The sequence below is a fragment of the Epinephelus fuscoguttatus genome, linkage group LG10 (genome assembly GCF_011397635.1).
Source record: "Epinephelus fuscoguttatus linkage group LG10, E.fuscoguttatus.final_Chr_v1".
Lineage (NCBI taxonomy): Eukaryota > Metazoa > Chordata > Actinopteri > Perciformes > Serranidae > Epinephelus > Epinephelus fuscoguttatus.
This window is the reverse complement of record NC_064761.1, coordinates 238,462-263,559: the sequence shown is the minus strand read 5'-3', so window position 1 is coordinate 263,559 and position 25,098 is coordinate 238,462. Positions and strand designations below refer to the sequence as shown.

At 42.5% G+C, this 25,098-nt stretch overlaps 1 protein-coding gene across 1 annotated transcript in view; it reads right to left on the bottom strand.

Moving 5' to 3' along the window:
* The window catches only part of LOC125895868 (cadherin-2-like), a 398,602-nt gene that overhangs the window by 155,368 nt on the left and 218,136 nt on the right, over positions 1-25,098 (bottom strand). Inside the window, exon 5 of the mRNA XM_049588038.1 lies at positions 3,943-4,098. Coding sequence (XP_049443995.1) covers positions 3,943-4,098 — 156 coding nt within the window. The remainder of the gene's footprint in view (positions 1-3,942; positions 4,099-25,098) is intronic.

The following is a 25,098-nucleotide window of genomic DNA, read 5'->3' as shown; positions in this document are numbered from 1 at the left end:
CTTGACAATGCTCAACAGCCAATGTTAACTGATGGGAGAGTCACTGGTTATGCAGGTATTAGGTTATATGATCAGCAGTTCGTTCCTTGGTAGAGCTGTGATTGGGCCCAAAAAATCCAGCCGGACCCTACATAAACTCGGTCCAAGACCGACCCCTGGTAGCAATTTTTGGACCAAGCCCAAATAAAAACCTGAATTTCCTCTGTTAAAGAAATATGTTATACAATTTTTAATACTACAACATTTATTACAAGCTAAGGGATGTGGTTCCCCGCACCACCTCTCCTTCTTCTCTGTCTTATTTCAACAGTCTCATGCGTGACAGGTTTGGCAGAGTGGACCACGCCCCTCAGTGTGTCTAGTGCACACAGCGAGCCATGGTTTTGTGGTGCACAGATGATGATCACCGTCTTCTCGCTGCATGTTACACACATCCCTGCCTCTGCTGGGGAGGCAGAAAGAAACACTGCCAAACAAGTCTCCTTGCAGCTTCTCTCTTTGTCGTTTTCTGTCCCTCTCTCACATGCACTCTCTCTATCTCCCCTGGTTCTCCACTATATCACTCAGTTGTACCACTTTCCCTCTCTCAGTCAAAGCCCTCAGGATCACCTAGTAGGATTCATCCTCTGGGGACCTTGAATATTTCTACTAAATTTCATGGTAATCCAACAAATATCAGTGAATCATGGGTAAAAATATTGTAACCAATATTTAACTGGAAAGAACTATATGAAAAGCAGGCACTTCAGAACATATGTATTAGGGCTGTCAACGAATATTTTAAATACGAATTTAAATTCGAATTTGAAAAAAAAATGGACCTTCGAATGTGAAAATTGATATTCGATTGTGGAGAGAAAAAAAAACACCACCGCAGCTGTCCTCTTTGCGAGTGGCCGTAGCGCAGCTCCGTAAGAGCCTGTAAGAGCCGATGTTTCCCTCATGAATAAACATGTTGGCCCAGCTCCTAGCTCTGACAACTACGTATATCCAATCAAATGAATATTCATCAGACAGCAAAGGCAATGCAATGCAAATCACCCTGCTGCGACTCCAGATTTCTTCTCCCCTGTGTGAGTTGCATGTGTGCATTGCTACAGATCAAAAGGTTAGACTCTGCTCTCAGAGGTGGATGTGACTGTATTAGAGATAGTGAGTAAACACCATGAGTATTTTTTTAAATAATTCCTCCTCTCTGTGCATGTCAGAGAAGATATCCAGAAGAGAGTGACAGCAAAGATGAAAATAAAAACAGAGGGTTGACATACCATCAAGGTGGTGAGGCAGATACAAGGAAAAGTGTATGCAATGTACTTCTATTTTTTTCAGTAAATAGACTGTATACAGGAGGTGCTATGATTGGTGTTACATTGCATTTTATGTTATTTGAATCCTGGTTCAAACTCCTTGTAAAACCCATTGAGGTTCAACTTTCAACATTTTAGGAACTAAGATTTAAAAGTCAAAAAAGTTCTGTGCACACCAAAACAGGTGCGTAGGTGGGGAAAACAGTGAATCAAAAAGAAGAACAACCGCACACTGTTTGCACTTGCAGAAAAAGGTTGAATTTAGTAGACTACAACGATTCAGTCACGGCCCATCATCAGGTAGATACTGATCATGAGGAACTAAGATTTAAAAGTACTTTAATGTTAAGATTCAATTGAGCTCTATAATACGTTTTTTGTCTACGATGGCAGATACACCAAAGCTCTGACTGATGGCTAATAAGTGTAAATAGCCTGTAGCTATAACCTGAGTATGAGACTAGCAGCAGTAGCCTACTCACTTTTGCACACCATGTTTTACATGAAACACATGCAATCAGGATGTTTGGCCAAGTACAAGAACCTACTTGCAAAGAGCACACTCGCTAGCCAACTAACATCCAAGTTTCATTAAGGCCTTTGGGCAACACAATAGCTCTCATTTACTAAAATGTGTGTAGAAACAGTTTTACTCTGCACATAAAATAAGGGCATATGTCGGATTCATGACATGTGTGCACCAGCTGATTTTGTTCTCACATAGTGAGTGTGTTAGTGAATCAGAATCATTCTAAGCTGACAGGCGTGTGCCCGCTATCTGCAATCAATATGCTGCCATGCCCCCATTTCTTTATATGGGGACATATGTTTGCCAGAGGTGTATCATAGAGGAAGCAATGGAAAGCATGGAAAAGTTGTTTCTATGCACATAGCAAGGCCCTGACACACCAGTGTCAGACTGTCAGTGAGCATCTGTGAATGTAATGGCAGTCAGATACAGCTGAAAAGCCCTTCGTCACTCTCTTCAAATGTGTTCAAAGATGTCAGTCTCTGATGAGCTCTCTGCTGAAAGCAGTCTCTTCCAGCAAGGTTAGATATGAAATCTTAACAGCTGCTTGAAGGTAAAGGGAAATCTTTTATATACCCAGCATGCCTACTTATAGGCTACAAATTAACCAGTTTGCCACAAATTAACATATGCGCAATTTAGTTACATTTTTAAGGTTAAGGTACTGTAATTACGGTTTTAATATGCTCTGTATTAAGTTAAAAGGTGTGTTTACATTTTTCTGAAACAGCTGAGCCTTTGTCATTTGTCAGTATGCATGGTCTGAGGTAGTTCTTAGGTAGTTCTTAGAGTAGGTACAAATTCAGGTAAAATATTGATGGATCCCATATTTCACTAAAGCATGGTTTCAGCACAGATTTGTGCGGACACACTGTTTCTAATTGAGGCATAATGACCTTGATCTGTCACCAGTGGGATTTAACATTTTATACCCTGAAAGCAATGGTTAGCCCCAGGAACAAAATCACACACCTGCTATGTGTGTCATTTCTAAAATGCCCTTTGGTAATTTAAAAAAAAGGGATATTAAATATTTGATCGATATTTGATAGATTTGGTAGCTTATCTGTCCACTTTCCCAACCTGGAACCGGAATCAAAATGGGATTGACTATTGGAACCCAAACCCTACTGAGTGTACGAATGTCTAGTTTGACAACCAACATCTTAGGGCCTTTGTCCACATAGTGTTTTTTTCTCAGCGCCGGAGTCTTCTTTCAGTTGTACTCTATGAGGAGTGGATGTATGCAGCCACAGAGCACTGCACTTCTCTGAACTTTAGGAAGGCGATCGGCTGGCTGGTAAGTGTTGTGCCTTTATCACTGCTAGCTTTGTCGGCTTGAAGTTAATTGTGTCAACCCTCTGTTAACTTAGTGTTGTGTTTGCTACCTGGCTACCACGCACCCCATGCCATTAAAAAAAGCATTGCCACAGGCCCTTACACAGTTGGTTAATGATGTCGTATCCCTGTTGCTTAGTTTAAAAGGGCCACACAACTTCCCCTAAAATGACAAAGGAATATGGATTAAACAGTAATAATAAAAATGACATTCAGAGGTGCTGACACAGTAGGTGTGTTTTCTTAGAGTCTCTTCACCTCCTGGCTCAAGCTCATATGACTGGTATTGATCATCTCATTTCACTCTTGGAGAAAAAGCGTACTTCCTAAAATGCTGAATTTTCCCTTTAAGTGAAAAACTGTAGCAGTCTTGTACAGCTTGCCACTAATATTATGGCCTTACATTAATCCAAGGCCCCTGTTGTTTTGTAACTAGGGTACTCTTGTTACTGCAGTTCAGCTAATTTTTACACTCAGTCTATAACCTTCCAATATGACTTCTCTTTCCCAGTGTGCTTGGCACAAATTCAGTATTAACAAGATTCCTACCTTGTCCTCTTTACCATAAGAGTGTGAGGGTCTCTGTAACATAGTGTTTTGAGTTTCAGGAACAGTCAAAGTAAAACATGTCAAAAAAAAAAAAAAACTGACTAAAGACAGCCATGAAGTTGTTTGTAAATAAAAATCCAAATGTACAGTTGCCTGGACTGAATTGTTAAATGTTTGCTTTGCTGTTGACCATATCTCTCATAGTGTGAGAAGACTTACATGGAAATTGGAGATGTGTTCTCTGTCCAGGGGCTTGGTGACAGACAACTGGCCCGAGATTGGATTGATGATGAAGATGCCGGTCGGAGGCTGGTCGGCTCCGGGGCCCGTCACACTGTAACGCAACATTCGGTTCTTGTCACGGTCTGAGCGGATCTGAAGCACAGACAGACAGAGGAGAAGAAGGACAGGGCATAGCAGGAAAGTAAAGTATTTTCAGTTAATGTACTACACACTGGATAGACCTGGAACAGTGAATGGGGTTAATAATAAAGAGTAGAGTTTCTGCATAAAATAAATGAGTGTTCACTTCTTTGTGTGATCTGCTGCATCTACTACTGTCAGTGTAGTTTGTAAAATATATCCCTGCCAGTAAGCATGACTGCCTGTTTAAAGGTGAATAGATGATAATAAACAAGTGAAGCTAAACTTTCTCAGTTTGACCTGGATATGTCTCATATGTCAGTATGACTTTAGGCTTGCACAGGCAACACACAGCAAGTGCTTTAGGCTACTCCTACATAACTAGAGAAAATCAGATTTGAGTTGAAGTCAGAAGAAATTGTGATGCCTGGTGCACCATAATATCCTGCACACTGCTTACATGACCCAAATGAAGAGAGAGAAAAGAAGAGACAGGCAGCACTGTAAAGACAGGCTCCACATGAACACGATCATATTTACAAAACCCAAAAAAGACAGATGATGAATATGGACTAAGGACCTGATCACTGTGACAATCATTTCAGGTTTAACTGCAACTGTATCACTGAGTTGAACATTTGATTATTTGCAGTATTTTGTATGATCTCACGTAGAAGCACTAGATATTTATTTATTATTATTTAATATTCCTGTACTTATGTCTGTATTCATGGCAGATCAAGTATTAGTGACATGTATTGAGAAGGACAGCAGCCACATCTTAGTTAAAACAACCGATACTACTTTTTTTAGTCAAGTAAAATTAGCATATAATGACATGTTACAGAAAAAAATGGCCTCTAAAAGTGCAACAATAAGAGTTAGAGCTAATCTTAGCGAAGCATAAGCCTTAGCTCCATAGTTAGCTTTTAGCTGCTTACCACCTAATTGTCAGGACCCGTTCCAGCTCTTAGGTCAAGTTAATGTTTTGTTTTCATGCACCGCCTGTTTTATTTTGATACTCACCTGTTCTGTCTCATTTAAGGTCCCTTCACATCCTGTCTCTGTCTTCCTTCCCGCCACTGTGATTACTGGCTCCTCCCCTAATGTGTTGCACCTGCGTCTGATTGGCTCTCCTCCTCCTAGTGTATAGAAGCTCACCTCCCTCATGTGTCTGTGCCAGTTCATCTTGTTCCCCAGTGACAGCATTCCAGCCTTTGATCACTCGTATTGTTGTTTTTCCTAGTGTTCTGACTGTTTACCCTTTTGACTTCACCTTAGCCCCTGTGATTCGGATACCTTAGCTCTATCTTCTGACTTTTACTTGTTTTTTGGACTTTGGATTTTGCTTTACGTTTTGGACACCTCTGCCTGCTAGTTATTGAAATAAACCTTCTTTGGTTGAACTCTTCCATGCTATTGAGTCTGCTTTTGGGTTCTCACTCAGTTCAGGTCTTGACAGTACGAACTGGCCAGCAGCATGAACCCAGCAGGCTCAGACTCACTCGGGACCGCTCTTCAATTGCAGGAACAACGGCTAATCATGCAAGAGGAGCAGCTGGCAGCCATGCGGCAGGAGCTATGCAAGAAGAGCAGCTGGCAGCCATGCGGCAGGAGCTACACGGCATGGCCACTCACCATGAGGTGACATTAAACACCGTGTGTGAGCAAATACAACACCTGCTAATCCAGGTAAACACTCTTCAGTCTGTCCCTGCTGTTTCCTCAGCAGTTGCTGTCCCTACTCCAGAACCAGTTTTGGCTCCAGCTGTGGCGTCTTCTCCTCCAGCTTTCATCTTTCCCAGCCGGAGAAGTTTTCGGGTGAGTCTGGTGATTGTCGTGCCTTTCTAACACAATGTGACCTCCACTTTGAGCTCCAGTCAGCAGCATTTCCCACCGACCGATCCCAAATAGCCTACATCATCTCCCATCTCACCGGCCGAGCCAAGGCCTGGGCCACAGCTGAGTGGAGTCAGAGGTCGCCTGTTTGTGAGTCTCTCCAAGCCTTCACTACCTCCTTTGCTCAGATATTTCAACACATAACACCGGGTCAAGAGGCAGCACGAGCTTTGGTGGGGCTAAGGCAGGGTAGGCAAAGAGTGGCGGACTATGCTATTGAGTTCCACACTTTGGCGGCCGAGAGTGGCTGGAATCCTACAGCACTGGTTGATGCTTTTTTATATGGGTTATCACCCTCACTCAAAGACCAGTTGGCCCCTCTGGATCTCCCTGATGACCTTGATGCCCTGATAGGATTAGCTATTAAGATCGACAAATGATTGTGGGAACGTGAAAAGGACCAGGGAGATTCCGCTGCAAGACACCCTGCAGGCCACGGCCCTTAACGGACAGCTGCTTTGGAGGGTAACGCACTATACTAGCCCCGTTACTCTCACTTTCCCGGACGGACACTCAGAATCCCTCAGTTTTCACCTGTTCAGCTCTCCGTTTCACAGGTAGTGTCTTAGCCTGGAGCAAATTTTACTCTACTAACTGTTTCCAAACACCACCTGTTGCTGAGGGGTGCCCTGTCCAAACCCAAAAGATAAATGCTCCTCCTGCAAACCTCACTGAGTTTTCTGATCTCTCCAATGTCCCAGCTGAGTCTTAGACCTTAAGGGGGTCTTTAGTATATCTAAGGCCACTTCACTTCCCCCACATCGCGAATATGATTGTGCCATTGATCTGCTCCCTGGTTCCTCGCCCTCTCGTGGGCGGCTGTACTCTCTTTCTCCTCCAGAAATGGCCGCCATGAAGGAGTACATCAACGCTTCCCTGGCGGCTGGCATCATTCGTCCCTCCTCATCGGAGCTCTTGGCTGTCAAAGTGGCGCTAAAGGAGTGGAGACACTGGCTGGAGGGGGCGGAGCAGCCATTTGTGGTATGGACAGACCACAAAAACCTGGAGTACCTGCGCTCTGCTAAACGGCTAAACTCCCGTCAAGCCAGGTGGGCCCTTTTCTTTAATCATTTCCATTTCACGCTTTCTTATCGACCTGGCAGTAAGAATGTTAAGCCTGACGCCCTCTCTTAGCTCCACGGTTCCGATTCTGGTCCTGAGGTTCTCTCCACTATCCTCCCTGCCTCCTGTTTTGTGGGGGCCGTTAAATGGGAGATTGAGGAGCAGGTCAGATGGACGGGAGAAGGGGTCGTGATCCCAGACGGATGTCCTCCAAACCGCCTGTTCATCCCTTCTGATCTCCGCTCTCAGGTGGTGAACTTGGCCCACACTGCTCTTGTCTCCTGCCATCCAGAGGTGAAGAGAACCGTCTTCATGATCCAACAGTGCTTCTGGTGGCCAAATTTGGTGAAGGACGTCAAGGAGTATGTGGCGGCCTGCCCAGTGTGTGCTCAACACAAACCCTCTCATCACCCAGTCTTTGGCCTCCTGCACCCCTTTCTGTGCCCTCAAGACCCTGGTCCCTGGTCCAACTTTGTTTCTGGACTTCCTCCCTCTGATGGTAACACCGTAGTACTGCCAGTTGTTGACAGATTTTCCAAAATGGTTCACTTCATTCCTCTGCACAAATAACCCTCCGCCAAGGAGACAGCGGAGGTTGTTCTGTCACATGTTTTCAGAATCCATGGATTCCCCTCAGATGTGGTGTCGGACCGGGGCCCCCAATTCATCTCCCGTTTCTGGAAGGCCTTCTGCAACCTGTTGGGGGCACAGGTTAGCCTCTCCTCTGGATACCATCCCCAGACCAATGAACAGAGAGATTGAACCAAGAGCTGGAGACCAGGCTAAGGATTATGGCCTCCCGCAACCCTTCCACCTGGAGTCATCAACTACTGTGGGTGGAGTTCGCCCACAACTCCCTGTCCAGTGCATCCACCAGCCTTACCCTCTTCCAGTGCACCTACGGGTATCAGCCGCCCCTGTTCCCAGCCTTGGAAGCAGAAGTGGGTGTTCCCTGAGCCATGGCTCTCATTCGCCGCTGCCGCAGAACCTGGACTCGGGCACAGCAGATGCTTCTCCAGACCTCTGCCAAGTTCAAGCAGGCGGCTGACCACCGGCAGTCCTAGGCTCCTACCTACACCGTGGGACAATGAGTATGGCTGGTGACCCAGGATCTTCTGCTCCGCTCTGAATCCCATAAGTTAGCTCCCAGATTTGTCGGCCCATTTCCAGTGTCAAAAGTTACTAATCCCTGTTCTCTGAGACTGAAACTGGATGGGGAACCCATCTACATGGTTAAGAAGATACTGGCGGTTCGCAAGCGAGGGAGGGGCTGGCAATACCTGGTTGATTAGGAGGGTTATGGCACCGGAGAGCGGTCCTTGGTCTCGGCCAGCAACATCCTGGATCTGCAACTCATTCAGGACTTCCATGATCAGCACCAAGAGGAGCCTGGGCTGCCTGGAGCCGGCCCTAGAGGAGGGGTACTGTCAGGACCTGTTCCAGCTCTTAGGTCAAGTTAATGTTTTGTTTTCATGCACCTCCTGTTTTATTTGTTTTATTTCAGGTCCCTTCACATCCTGTCTTTGTCTTCCTTCCCGCCACTGTGATTACTGGCTCCTCCCCTAATGTGTTGCACCTGTGTCTGATTGGCTCTCCTCCTCCTAGCGTATATAAGCTCACCTCCCTCATGTGTCTGTGCCAGTTCGTCTTGTTCCCCGGTGACAGCGTTCCAGCCTTTGATCCCTTGTGTTGTTTTTTTTCCTAGTGTTCTGACTGTTTACCCCTTTGACTTCGCCTTAGCCCCTGTGATTCGAATACCCTAGCTCTATCTTCTGACTTTTGCTTGTTTTTTGGACATTGGATTTTGCCTTACGTTTTGGACACCTCTGTCTGCTAGTTATTGAAATAAACCTTCTTTGGCTGAACACTTCCATGCTATTGAGTCTGCGTTTGGGTTCTCACTCAGTTCGGGTCTTGACACTAATAAAGTGTACATAGCTGTGACTGCTGCATGAAAGATCAAATATAGAAGTGAAGAAGTTCCATTTTAGGAGCAGCTTAAGGAGCAGTTTATCTAACAACATTTTCTAGGCTTCACAGTTCACTTATTGAGGCACCCCTGTAACTTCAAGGTTAAGTCACCAACCATGAATCAAGGTCTTTGACTGGAGTCTGGCCAGCCTCAGAGTTGTCTTTGACCCCACCCTCTCCCTTCTGCCCCATGTCAACCATATCACCAAAACAGCCTTCTGTCACCTCCATTACTTTGCCCATCTCCAACCAAATCCATCACCCTCTGCTGCTGAAACACTCATTCATGCACTTGTATCATCCAGGCTAAACTACTGCAACAGCATCCTCTACGGCACCATTAACACTGTCCTCAATAAACTTCAGTATGACAGATCTCTGCTGCCCACTTTCTTACCAGAACCCATTCATGTGACCACATCACCCCAGTCCTCCACTGGAGGTCATGGCTCTTTCAACTTTTCTAGATCATTGTAAAGTTACATATGCAGAAAGTTCCAGACTTTTCCTCACGGATAATGTTTCCAGTGATGTCCTGCGACCGGTACTTATAAGGTAATACTACTTTACGTTAGACTCCAAGAATAAATTCATGCTATTAGCAAGCTAACACAGGTTGTTTGACCTGGTATTGTTGCAAATTCTGAATATTCTCCATGCGGCTGAGCACATGTTTAATGGTCAAAAAGTCGTTAATCACGAATTATATTTGTACATTATTGCATGTTGCAGAAAAATAACATTAAATGTGTAGCAACAGACTGAGCCAGTGTGTCTTCATTCTGCACCTGCTACAATTACAGTAAATCCCACGAAATTGCCTGCCAGCAAAATTATTCCCTAACTGGGCCAACCTCCTTTATTAAAAAGATATGTTACTACGTGCTTTATCATAAGGTTACGCATTTTAGGCGAAGTAACCCTACTGATGTTTTTAATGAAGGATTTGCGGCGCATATGTAGAGGTGAGTTTTTGTGACTGGTCAGTGGCCTAGCTTCGGCCGGTCCGAACTGGTCGCTTGCGTGTATTGTCCTCCGTGTCAATGGTCAACAGGTCATGAACACAAAACCTGAGTGAAATTAACATGACAAGGACAGCTGGCTTGTAGACAGTTAGTAACGGCAGTAGCAGTTCTGGTAGTAATAACAGGGAGGAACTGCAGCAAAATAGTCCCAATGATCCAGGGCTTTATAACAATTGTTCAAGATGTTTATTGGTAGTTTTAATCTGCACGTTACCTGCACCCACTGCAAGACCGCTAGCACCCAATCCCGGTCACTTTACAGCTGACACAAATCGGTGATAAATGTGCAAACCAGCCATGTAGAGATGTGAGGCACTTGTACAACCTATAGGTGCTTGCAATGAGAGAGTTTGAGGTTATACTCAGTCATGCTCCATGCAGTTGTGTTCAAGTGGATATAAAGATTCTAAAATGCCATATTTTTTAGTTGGATGGGAATGCAACATTTAATGTAATTAAGATTACTTTTTCAGAAATGTCCCATTTTGTTAATTCCTTAGACTGGAGACCCTTGAGAGGAGCCTCAGATGGGTAAGAAGGAGGATTCTCCCATTGGATGATGCAGATGAACTCCTTCCATTAGTGACTGGTTTTATTCAACTAGTGCAAACAGCTTTGTCAACTCAAGATGAAGGTATTTTCTTTGATTCATACAGTTGGCTATCTCTCTTGTCAGTCACACTATGTACAGGTAAATGCAGTTCAAAGTGCTTTGCAAGGAATAATTCACACACAAGACAGAGAACTGTAATGCACGAGACGAATAAATGAAAATGAAATATCTTAGCAGTATACTTGAAAAGGAAAAAAATGCATACATTCCAGGATTATTACAAATATCTAGTTAGATCTTATTTTAAAGAAGTAAGTTTTGAGGTTGGGGTGGACAGGATAGTTGTAATGTCTGCTAGAGATTACATCATGCATTATGTCAGATAATTGATTATTAAAGTATTTCTGATTCTGATGTCAAGGCTTTCAAGTTTCGAGACACTTAAATGTGAACTTGTTTTCAACACGCTTAACTGATGTTCAGGAGGTAGGTTTGACTAATATAAATGAGTGTGAAAGTGCCTGTGATTTTACAGGAGTGCAGAGAGGTGTATTAAACTGCGACTCTGCTTCTTGATCCCAACTCTGGGTTATCAGGGTTTAAGACCGCCTACAAACTCGGCCAGGTTCTTAGATATGAGAGCGGCTCCATCCAAAGTGGGATGAATACCATCTCTCCTAATAAGACCAGGTTTTCCCCAGAAAGACTGCCAATTATCCATTTAAGTTAAGCAGTCTCTTGTAACGTGTGTGAGACCCACGCGTAGTACTTAATCTCAAACTGATAGAAATCCTGCCACTGTCACTAGACTTGCCAGACACCAACCTCTACTGCATCCCTGACCATAACCATCTCTAATGATCAAATTCTTGAAATTATGAATTCTGAGGTCTAGATTAATATTTTATCTTAATCTTATGATTCCTGCTTTCATGTGGATTTGTAATTGCAAAAATTGCTGAAATCCTGGATGTATCAGTCAGTACAGTTAAACGGAGATTGAGGTATGAATGACAATTGCAAGGTATACAAACAATATATTTTCCGCTGATTGCAGGGCTAATTTTTAAATGTTTAAATATTGTGTTCTTTGTCAGTTTATTCACTTGCGGTGCTTGACGGTAAATTATTTTTCCCAAAAAAGCGCATGCTCCTAAATTGAAAAATGAGAGAGAGAGAGAGAGAGAGAGGAGTGCGTCTTCCTCTGAGATACACATGTACGTGTTTTAGTTACAAAGACAACAAATTCAATAAAAAATGTAGCAAAGTTAATGGGAACTACTGAATAGTGTTGCACACATGCTCCTAAATACATTTTACAAATAGGTCACTCCCACACTTAAATGACCTTCCTCTTCCTGGATTTCCTCCTTACTTACACATGGCTTTCTCAGCCCAAACAGCACTGCCATCTTCAACCAAACCCAGGCTCCATACATGCGAGCTCCAAGCAGAAGCAATGCTGATAGTAGCTTTCCTGTCACATTCACCATACTCTATTTCACACACTACATAGCATAACTACAATATAAGCTAAAGTTAAAGGAGCTAACTGGACTTACAGGATCAGCAGGCACACTCACCTTGCCGCATGGCCTCAAACAAAATGGATTCCAATAGGTTAAGTCAGGCCTCTGCCATATCTAAGAGATTGTAGGTAATGTTCAGTTTGGCCGGGGAGGCCTGGGGCTTGGCTCAGGCAAACCGGTATGGAATACAGCAGGCCTCAAAGATAAAAGAAAGCTGGTTGCAGAACAGATACGCAGACAGGAAGAGATAGTAAGGGGTGCAAAGGTAGTGGCCCAGGCTAAACAGGGACAGTGGTTGAATTGGGAAAGTGTAGAGAAGAGGAAGCTTAGTTGGAGGGACCTGTGGAGTATGGAGGAGAATCGTATTAGATTCCTGGTAAGGGCTACATACGATGTCTTACCAACCCCCCAGAACCTAAAACTGTAAGTAAATGAGGACCCATCATGCCCATTGTGTTCACGTACCGTAACTTTAAAGCATATTTTGTCAGGCTGTAAAGTTAGCTTGTCACAAGGCCGATATACATGGCGACATAATCAGGTGTTGAAATGTTTAGCTGCAGGCATCGGAGGGAAACAAAGACAGGTGAATTCAGAAGGTGTTAAGGATAGGAGCTTAGTAATTCAGTTTGTCCGTGAGGGAGAGAAATACAGAAGGGATAAGTTAGTGAGTTGGCAAGGGTGTGGCCGCCTAGAAGGTGCTTGTGATTGGGAAATGCAAGTAGATTTAGGGGGAAAGCTTGTTGTTCCTCAGGAAATAGTCTGTACCAGGCAGAGGCCTGACTTAGTGTTGTGGTCAGTGAGTCAACGGATAGTTTATTTCATTGAGCTGACAGTTCCTTGGGAAGACTCAGTGGAAGAAGCCTATGAAAGAAAAAAGCTTAGATATGCAGACTTAGGATTTGTCCAGTGGAAGTGGGGTGTAGGGGATTCATAGCAAGATCAGCTGTCTCGCTCCTGGGGGAACTCAGTGCTGAGTGCGGGGACAGAGTTTGAGGAAGACAGTGAGGGAAATGTCAGATGAAGCAATTAAATGCAGCCAGTTTATCTATTACAGAAGAAATAATGTCAGCTGGGGGCCAGCAGGGGAAACTACTAAGCAGGGCACATAACTCCTTGAGATCAGGTGGAGAGATCCACTTCCTGTCAGGAGAAATCCAGGAAGAGGAAGTATTTAAGTGTGGGAGTGGCCTATTTGAATCCATTTTGTTTGAGGCCATGCGGCAAGGTGAGTGTGCCTGCTGATCCTGTAAGTCCAGTTAGCTCCTTTAACTTTAGCTTATATTGTAGTTATGCTATGTAGTGTGTGAAATAGAGTATGGTGAATGTGACAGGAAAGCTAGTATCAGCATTACTTCTGCCTGGAGCTCGCATGTACGGAGCCTGGGTTTGGTTGAAGATGGCAGTGCTGTTTGGGCTGAGAAAGCCATGTGTAAGTAAGGAGGAAATCCAGGAAGAGGAAGGTTATTTAAGTGTGGGAGTGGCCTATTTGAATCCATTTTGTTTGAGACCATGCTGCAAAGTGAGTGTGCCCGCTGATCCTGTGAGTTCATTTAGCTCCTTTAACTTTAGCTTATATTGTAGTTATGCTATGTAGCGTGTGAACTAGAGTATGGTGAATGTGCTAGTAAAGGTAGTATCAGCATTGCTTCTGCCTGGAGCTCACATAAACGGAGCCTGGGTTTGGTTGAAGGTGGCAGTGCTGTTTGTGCTGAGATCACTGTTTAGCCTCCTGGAGGTGTCATTGTTGTGAGGGCTCGTCTTGGGGAGGTAGACTGTACAGCCTAACCCGGCGGGGGAGTGTGGTAGCCTAACAAGGCTTCCTTCCCTGGGTCTACCTCCTCTGTGGTAGTATAGGTAAAGGAGGTTGTTCGGTCAGTGTGGGGAGCAGTGAGACCTGGCATTAGGGGAGTGTCTCTGGGATGCCAGAGATCACTGTCTAGCCTCCTGGAGGTGTCGTGGGACCAACTAGACGAAACACTGGTGAAAGGAGGTTCCCACCCAATGACCCCAAAGACATGTTAGTTATCACTGCTCACTGGTCTGTATAGTTAAGCCTTGCCATAATAGCTTATCGTAGGGCTTAGGAGGTTATTCACTGCTGAGTGCTGATCCTTTTTTTTTTTTTTTTTTAAGAGCACAAACTTCTTGTGTTTATTTGAATACAGTACACTGTTGAGCCCTGACTTGAGTTTTTAAAAAAATTTACCATAAACTCAGTGAAATTGGTAGAAACCCCCTCATTTCAAGCTGGTATTTGGCATCTGAAGGTCAAAGTAAACTGGAATAAGCAAAAGTTAAATTACATAATGTTATGTATACAGGTAAGACATTCCATTTATGTGAGTTGGATCATTCTGAGAATTAAAACCAATGGCCATATTCTTTACATTCAGAACAACAAAACAAAACAATAGTTTGGCTTAGTTTATTGTTGAGGGAAGAAACTGTCTTGAAGATAACTCATTTAACTAAATTTTAAAGGTGTAATTTATTACTAGAGTTGCTATTATTATTATTATTGCTGTTACCTGTATCAGAAATTGTGTTTTTGTAACATGATCACTTTCAAGGAAATACAGATACACTTGGACTGAAATGTGTTCTTCTCTCTCCTAGGTTGTTCAACTTGTCCTATTTAATGAGGTATGCACGCCTATCTGATGCAGAACTTGATGAAGTGGTCCGGCAGTTGGTTGGAGAAAATGAAGAGATAGGCGCTAATGCTGTTCGGGCCAGACTATCTTCTATGGGTGTTCGAGTGCAGAGAAAGGCAGTGAGAGAGAGTTTGATTCGAGTGAATCCAGCTGGAGCCGCACACAGAGCATTGTCTCACCGATTGCACCGGAGAACCTACAGTGTTGCAGGTCCCAACTCGCTGTGGCACATTGATGGGAACCACAAGCTCATCAGGTAGGCTGATGATAAATTCATTTCAGTGAGACTAAACACTCAACCAACTGGATAATTTACAGGGTTCTACAGTGCAAGCTTTTCACTCACTTTTGTGAGTGAATATGCTGCATGCAAATGTAAAAAAAATTGGCTGTACTGGTGTGAGTGACTTATGGATCCGATTAACTATGATGACATCAGAATAAACAAGCACAGATCCTGCACAGATGTATGTTGTTATGACACAAGTTAATATTCAGTTTTTTTGTAAAGTGTTTTCCCAGTCTATTGAACTGTAAACAGATTTTATAAATTCAGGTGTACTCTGTTATGTAACTTGTAATTATGAGAAGATGTTTGCTGTGTCTGTTTTGTATTATATTACTGATTCATTGACGTTACAGTACATAGAAAATTGCACTTTGACTGCACCCCTACATTTTTGGCAGGAGTAAGCATAGAACCCTGAAGTTATTAATGTTATCCTAACACAGAATACAAATAATAGCTTTTTGTTTAATTTTTAGGTGGAGGATGGTGATCCATGGTGGAATCTGTGGCTTCAGCAGACTGGTTGTGTTTTTGCAGGCTTCAGATAATAACAGAAGTAGCACAGTGTTTGATCAGTTTGTTCAGGCCACTGCTAGGTATGGGGTACCGTCTCGAATAAGGTGTGACTACGGGGGCGAAAACAATGCTGTTTGCTTGTTCATGAACATTTACCGTGGATCAGAAAGGGGAAGTGCCATACGGGGCAGAAGTGTCCATAACCAGCGGATTGAGAGGCTTTGGGGAGATCTTTGGCGGGTATGACTAATGTGTACCACCAGCTTTTCTCCTTCCTTGAAAATGATGGAATCATTGACTGTACGAATGAGCTGCACTTGTGGGCACTGCATTATGTTTACCTGCCACGGATTAACCGGGACCTGGAGGTTTTCAGGGAACAAGGGAACAACCATAGCTTGCGCACTGTTGGCCACCGCACACCATGCCAGATATTTGTCCAAGGATGTCTTCAGAGGCAAACACAACCTCTCACAGCCATGGCTGAGATTTTTGGATCCGACACTGCTCAAGAAGGTGCAGCTGCTGCTCTTCCTGCTCTGAATTGGCAAGACGTAGTAACAGTCCCTGCTAACCAATTCAGTCCAAGCCTCTGGCAGGACCTATTGGTAGTCTGGCTATAGATACACTCCAAAGTGTAATTGACATTTTGGAACAGTAATTTCCCGTCCATGTCACGGCCACGACCCGGCCTAAACCTGCTACATATAGCTGATAGACTCCTTTCCCATTGCCAGTAGACGAGTGACACTGACTATAGTGACTTGTATCTGAGCAGAGGTGTTTTCACATTTCCTCTTAACACCTATAGCCCTGCAATAAAAGTTATGTTTATAAAGGGTATAATGATGTATTTTTGCTGATGGAATTCTGGTTATTCATTCTAATGGTGTTTTTTGGATTATATTGTAAAATTGATGAGTGATTGTGATTTTGAACATTTTTACTATATACTTATGGTATGAAATAAAAATACCTTTCTCATGATGGTCTATTTCTGTGGGTGTTTTGATGTAGAGCTAGATGTGGACTGAAATATTTTCTGTTAATTAAAATATTAATTAATAATTAAATCTGGACATTCTTATCAACCTGTATTTTAACATTTTATTAGCACTAAGAGTAAGGTATGCCCCCTGCTGGTCATATATTAAATTAAAATGCTCAAAGAGTAAAGTTCCATGTTTTCCAAATACAGATATTCATTGAGTACCATTGCAGTTACTATTTGCATAAAAAAAATGTTAATGTTTTTATTGATATTAAATTAACGGTTGATGAATGGTGTTAAAGCTAGAATGCCCACTATAGTGGAGCAAAATGAGGCAATTTTATCCTGATAAAGATAATTTATAATTTAATAACTAATGTTGGTAATAACTAATAAAGTTCTAAAACTGCAACCCAAATGTTTTATTTTTATAAGCTACACAATAAAGGAAGACAATGGCAAAGAACTAAGAGGTTTCTTATCATGCTAAATAGAGGGTGGAAACCCCCCCAGGCTTACATAAATGGTTTAACCCAACAGCTCAGGAGCCGATGGGGACTCAAGACTCTCACCCGTTTCAAACTGGACAAGTTGCCAAAGGGCTCACAATCACGTGAAATTAACGCGTCGTTAACGCTTCGTTAATGTGTTAACGAAGCGTAAACAACACGTAAACAACACGTTAACAACGAGTGAAAAATTGACGCGTTGTTTACGTGTTGTCTACGTGTTGTCTACGTGTTGTTTACGTGTTGTTTACGTGTTGGAATTCACGTATTAGTGACCTCATTGGCGTTCCATACTCCGCGACCGTGCGTCATAGCGAGAAGCCACGCATTTCATGTGAAAAAGCGGAACTGTAGCTTTCCGACAAGGCCAAGCACTTGTCTGTAACCCAATGTTTTCACAGCGAAACAAACTGATAAATTTACAATAAAATGATGTATAACAGAGCTTTCATACAGCTTTGCACACACATTACTCTTGGATGGATTACTCGCGAACGCAGGCTTGCACAGAAATGCCTATCAGAAACGCATATCACATGAAAGCACAGGACTAGAGCTTTCCAGTGATACCACACGCATCATTGTGCTGTCATCCCATCATGTTATAAATCCAGATCAATTGTCTACAAAGAAAAAAACCTGACGAATTTCTTTACAATTCATTATACAGATCTTGTTATCAGTCACTTCATATCGTGAGGAATATCCACATCTTAGGCTTGCGTGTGTTTCTCCCTGTCTATCCACATTTGTAGTCCGGCTTTCAAGATGCAAATATCTCCATATTGTCCAGTTGACACATCAAACTTTGTATGACAAGACAAGCGCACTTCACCTTTGCGCACCCAGACAACTGCAGCCTAATTATGCATGGGTGACAGGGCAGTAGTCACCACTGAGGGGGACACGTGCCCCCCCACCAATGTCCAAAATGTCCACCACAATATATAACTGAAACTAAAAAACAAATATTATCTTGGAGGACATCATTACACTTGGTTGACTAATTTTCTATTATCTTAGATGTACAGTACAGGCCAAAAGTTTGGACACACCTTCTCATTCAATGTGTTTTCTTTATTTTCATGACTATTTACATTGTAGATTCTCACTGAAGGCATCAAAACTATGAATGAACACATGTGGAGTTATGTACTTAACAAAAAAAGGTGAAATAACTGAAAACATGTTTTATATTCTAGTTTCTTCAAAATAGCCACCCTTTGCTCTGATTACTGCTTTGCACGCTCTTGGCATTCTCTCCATGAGCTTCAAGAGGTAGTCACCTGAAATGGTTTCCACTTCACAGGTGTGCCTTATCAGGGTTAATTAGTGGAATTTCTTGCTTTATCAATGGGGTTGGGACCATCAGTTGTGTTGTGCAGAAGTCAGGTTAATACACAGCCGACAGCCCTATTGGACAACTGTTAAAATTCATATTATGGCAAGAACCAATCAGCTAACTAAAGAAAAACGAGTGGCCATCATTACTTTAAGAAATGAAGGTCAGTCAGTCCGGAAAATTGCAAAAACTTTAAATGTGTCCTCAAGTGGAGTCGCAAAAACCATCAAGCGCTACAACGAAACTGGCACACATGAGGACCGACCCAGGAAAGGAAGACCAAGAGTCACCTCTGCTTCTGAGGATAAGTTCATCCGAGTCACCAGCCTCAGAAATCGCAAGTTAACAGCAGCTCAGATCAGAGACCAGATGAATGCCACACAGAGTTCTAGCAGCAGACCCATCTCTAGAACAACTGTTAAGAGGAGACTGCGAATCAGGCCTTCATGGTCAAATAGCTGCTAGGAAAGCACTGCTAAGGAGAGGCAACAAGCAGAAGAGATTTGTTTGGGCCAAGAAACACAAGGAATGGACATTAGACCAGTGGAAATCTGTGCTTTGGTCTGATGAGTCCAAATTTGAGATCTTTGGTTCCAACCGCCATGTCTTTGTGAGACGAGAAAGGTGAACGGATGGATTCCACATGCCTGGTTCCCACTGTGAAGCATGGAGGAGGAGGTGTGATGGTGTGGGGGTGTTTTGCTGGTGACACTGTTGGGGATTTATTCAAAATTGAAGGCACACTGAACCAGCATGGCTACCACAGCATCCTGCAGCGACATGCCATCCCATCCGGTTTGCGTTTAGTTGGACAATCATTTATTTTTCAACAGGACAATGACCCCAAACACACCTCCAGGCTGTGTAAGGGCTATTTGACCAAGAAGGAGAGTGATGGAGTGCTGCGGCAGATGACCTGGCCTCCACAGTCACCGGACCTGAACCCAATCGAGATGGTTTGGGGTGAGCTGGACCGCAGAGTGAAGGCAAAGGGGCCAACAAGTGCTAAACACCGCTGGGAACTCCTTCAAGACTGTTGGAAAACCATTTCAGGTGACTACCTCTTGAAGCTCATGGAGAGAATGCCAAGAGTGTGCAAAGCAGTAATCAGAGCAAAGGGTGGCTATTTTGAAGAAACTAGAATATAAAACATGTTTTCAGTTATTTCACCTTTTTTTGTTAAGTACATAACTCCACATGTGTTCATTCATAGTTTTGATGCCTTCAGTGAGAATCTACAATGTAAATAGTCATGAAAATAAAGAAAACGCATTGAATGAGAAGGTGTGTCCAAACTTTTGGCCTGTACTGTAAATATTATATGTTTCTTTCAGATAAAACACATTTTTGGCTTATGAATGAGTCAGTGGAATTTCTTGCAATAATGAAAAAATACTGGCAATCACGCCTGGCACAAACCACATGTTTTGGACAGCTGTGAAGTGACAGAATGTCCCAGCATCATGGTTCTTATATTGCCAGATTCAGATCTTCATATATGGCAGAATATGTCAACTTCCAACTTGCTATGGTGAGATACATGTAAAAATGTAAGAATTTAGGCATACAGATTTGTTTTTTTCATTGATATAAAAATGAATATAAAATACAGGCACATGGAAGGACATGGCATGATGGCAAATCTGGTTAGCCCAGATTGTCCTGAAAAAAAAAAAACAAGAATAGCATGTGTATGTAGCCTTTATAATGAATGTGATATGAGCTTAAAAGTAAAGGCAGTAAAAATACCCCAAAAAGGCCAAGGGCCCATAGGGTTAACTGGTTGCTACGGCCACAATTTTCACTGTATATACACAATTTATACCAAAAAACGTAGGAAAATTTGTCCTGGTCACAGATATGTTGACATAGAATCTCTCACACGCACACATTTTTGCTGAGTGGCTCCAAAGCGAAGGGAGCGCCAATTTTTTTCTCATCAATTCCCGTGTAAACTGAGAGGAGACATTTCTGGAAAACAACTTAGGTGCAACACATTTGTAACTCACGCGTGTAACAAAAATGACGTAAGCGTTCGGAACGAATATATCTCTCTGATGATATCTTCAGATTGACGATTGGACCAATGGTTTGGGAATAGGAAGGACTAGTTTGAGAAATTTTAAACCCATATTAAACAGCCTTTGTTGACCTGCTCTCTCATGAGCTCTCTGTGTGCCCCTCAGGTGCAGGCAAGTCATTAATCGCCATGACAACGGCTGCACACACAGACACACACACAGCCCTCTGTGTGTACGTGTCTCACAATCTTTAAAGGACAGATTACAGCAGCAGAATCTTCATTTGAATCAGCATCTACACATTATATATCAGTGTTTTCCATCTCCCACATACTACTACAGTCTTTATTACTGATAATACTGTTGCCACTTTTGTAAATATGACTGTTAAATACATATTGTAACGTACTGTAATATAAAGTCCCTCTATTGCCAAAAAATGACCTTGCGTACCATTAACATTGCTTGTTTTCTCGACATTTCGACTCTTACGAATAATTTCCACTGTCTGCGTGAGCTGGAGGCAGAAACGGCCACGAGTGCGAGGTCCCAGCCAATGCTGCTCGCAGCTTTAATTCTTTATTATTCTTTCTCCCTCCAAAAGTACCATTAGCAAATGTGGAGAAATTGTCAGTTTATAATGGGTGTGTATTGCACGGAATGCTGTGAGCTAGAGTGGAGAGGGCTCTTAAAATCGTCTAAAACTTTTGTCTTTAACTGGCTGCTACGGCCACAATTTTCACTGTACGTACACAATTTATACCAAAAAACGTAGGAAAATTTGTCCTGGTCACAGATGTTGACATAGAATCTCTCACACGTACACATTTTTGCTGAGTGGCTCCAAAGCGAAGGGAGCGCTGATTTTTTCTCATTCACTCCCATGTAAACTGAGAGGAGACATTTCTGGAAAACAGCTGAGGTGTAACACATTTGTAACTTGCGTGTGTGATCACATTTTTGACTCCACACATATAAAAAATGACATATACGTTCAAGAGAAGTGTATTTCTCTCACCATCACATTACTTTGATGATTAGACCAACAGTTTGGGAATGGGAAGAACTTGTTGAGGAGTTAAATCTCCACTAAAAGAGGTCTCTTTTCTCTGTGTTCTATCTGTCTCTCTCTGCTCTTCTGTCAGGTGCACCTAGTTAATTATCATGGTAACCACTGTCACACACAAACTCACAGAAACATGATGGTGTGTGCGTGTCTAAATCTTACATGCAGACATGACAGGGGCAGAATCTCCATTTTAACCCTTTAGGTGCCAGAGTTTATTGAGGAAAATATTCCATTTTCATTTCAACATTTCAAAAGGCTGTCGCTTGAAAGTGGTGAGAGATAAAGGCATACTGTAAATGAGAAAAGTATTCATCATGACCCAAAGTTTGTGATGGGAGTAAATTAACTCATCTAATTTGCATATTGTGGCGTCACTAGGTGGCGGCCATATTGTATTTCATCAACCTCAGTAAAACAGCATTTTGAACATATTTACACAGTTGATTTTTTTTTTCAACTCTTATAGATAATTCACATTGACCGCATAAGCTGGAGGCAGAAACAGGCACGAGTGCGAGGTCCCACCAAACGGTGCTTGCAGCTTTAATTCTTTCTTTCTTTCTCCTGCCGTCTCTTTGAAACTGCAATTTGACCCCCTAAACATGCTCAAAAACTCACCAAAATTGGCATACATGTCAGGACTGGCGGAAAATTTTATAAAATGAAAAAAAATAACCCCTAAAGTGCCAAAATGGGCTCTCTAGCGACACCTAGACACACTAAAATGGCCGCTGCAGGCAGTAGGAATGTCGTAGAAAGATCAAACCAAAACTGGTTTGTTCAACTCATCGAGACCTACATATCACGTGCTGACACCCATGACCTAAACCCAACAGGAAGTGAGCTATTTGCCCTTTCAAAGTAAGATTTCGCCTCAAAAATGCTCTTTTTCAAACTTTTTTAAAAAACATCTTCTCCTACACCATTTATCGTATCGGCTTCAAACTTCAGACTTCAGACTTCAGAATATTTATTGTACCCTTGGGTAAATTTGGTTTACAGTGAGTGAGTCATCTCGTATTGTGAACACACAAAACACCACAAGACAAGACAAAGTAACAGCAGTGCTGAGGCTAAAAGAACAAAGAGGACGGCCCCAAGATAAAAAGCAAAATAAGTTAGAACATCAGTAGATAAAAAGGCCTAAGAATGCGTCAGACCAAGCCAAATGATAAAGATGTGCCATTCATAAAAACAAGATAAAAGAAACAGTACAAGAAATAAATACATAAGTTATGTTACAGTTTCTCTCACTTGTTAATAGCACTGATGGCTGCTGGTACAAAGCTGTTTTTGTAGCATCTAGATTTACAAGCAGGTACCGTGAACCTCTGACCTGATGGGAGCAGCTGAAACTCACGATTAGGAGGGTGGGAGTCATCTCTTACAATAGAGTTAGCCATCCTCTGTAGCTGTTTAGCATACAGGGATTCTGACTCTCCAATCAGCTTACTAGACCATTTCACGATTTGGTTTAAACAGTTTTTGTTTTTTAAGGACACATTTCCAAACCATGAAACAAAACAGAAAGACAAGACTGATTCAATAAAAGCACGATAAAACAAGGTCAGCATGGTCCTGTCAATGTTAAAAGTGGACAGTTTTCTCAGAAAAAACAGGCGCTGGTGTCCTTTTTTGTACACAGCTTCGCAGTTTGCCTCAAAGTTCAGTTTGTTGTCGATGACAGTTCCAAGATATTTGTATGTGTTGACACACTTCACTATCTGACCTTTTAAAACTGTGGCCTCTTGATTTGAAGCCCTGTTTTTACGAAAGTCAATGATTATGTCTTTTGTTTTGGAAATGTTCATCTCAAGGAAAGATTTACTGCACCAGTCAAGAAAATCATTAACCACTGGGCCATGGCTCGTGTCATTGTTTTTCAGCAGGCTGTCGTCTGCGTACTTTAAAATGGTTCTATCCTCTCTGCTGCTGCGGCACATGTTTGTGTAGAGGATGAACAAGAGAGGAGACAGCACACATCCTTGTGGGGAGCCAGTGGAGGATGTAACCTGATCCGAGACAGCTCCATTCACTCTCACTTTCTGTGTCCGGTCAGTTAAGAAGTTCAAAATCCAACCCACAAGATTGTTGCTTATGTTAAAATGCTCTAAAAGCCTTAAGGCTAAAACATGGGGTTGGATTGTATTAAAAGCAGATGAAAAATCAATAAATAAAAGTCTTGCATGTGTTCCTTTCCCCTCCAGATGTTTAAAAAGCAAATTTAATAAAGTAACTGTAGCATCTTCTTACCCCTCTGTTGGGTCAATAAGCAAATTGCATGGGATCAAGGTCATGCTCAGTTTTCTTCAAAATTTCAGATCTAACAATTTTCTCAAAACATTTCATTACAATCGATGTCAGTGCGATTTGTCTGAAATCATTGAGGGTTTTGGGAGAACTGATTTTTGGGGCAGGGATAACAACAGCATCCTTCCAGACTCTTGACACATGCTGCATCTTTAGAGACTGATTGAAAATGTGATGAAAAATAGAGCTCAGCTCCTTCACACAAGATTTCAGCAAGCGGCCACAAATGTTATAAGGACCATAGCTTTTATTTGGTTTAAGGGAACAGAAGGATTTTTCAACGTCCTTCTGGGAAATAAAAAAGTGCTGATTGTCACTCACTTTATGACTCACCTCCTGTATTTCCTGACTAAAATCAAAAGCATCAAAACGTGTATAAAAACAGTTAAGTGCATTTGCAAATTCAGTGTCTGACTCAAAGCCATCAAAAGAGATGATACTGCTGGTTTTGGAGTGTTGGAGGCCTGCAATGGCTTTCATGCTAGACCAAGCAGATCCAAGATTATTCATCGCCATCTTGTTCTCCAGCTTCCATTTGTAGAACTCACAACCATGACAGATCAACCCTGTGGGAAACAAATCTTCTGAACAACTTTGTCATTACTCGAACGGTTTGGATTTTATGGGCTCCTAAAGGTGGCATTCCACAAAACCTCCTGATGATTTTTGCGCCACCTAGACACACTAAAATGGCTGCTGCGGCCCGTAGGAATGCTGTAGAAAGACCAAACCAAAACTAGCTTGTTTGTCTTATCAAGACCTACAAATCACACTCTGACACTCCTGACCTAAATCCAACAGGAAGTGAGCTATTTGCCCTCTCACAGTAAGATGTCATTTTTCAAAAATTCTCTTACTCAAAAAATATTCACTCCTACTGTTTATCGTATTGACTTCAAACATGCACACATGACAGGCCAAGTCCTGCTAAACAGTACCTCTGAACAACGGTTTGGATTTTAAGCCCTGACATGTTACAAAACCTCTTGACAATTGTTGCGCCACCTAGACACACTAAAATGGTTGCTGCAGTCCGTAGGAATGTCGTAAAAAGATCAAACCAAAACAGGCTTGTTCGTCTCCTTGAGACCCATTCATTCACTCATTGACACCCCTGACCTAAATCCAACAGGGAATGAGCTAGTGCCTCTGAAAATACCATGAGCAAATGTGGAGAAATTGTCAGCTGTCTCCTAGACTTGTTCCACTAGCGGATCAAGAGTGTACCTCTTTGCTGGTATGCTCAGATTGACAATTGGACCCATGGTT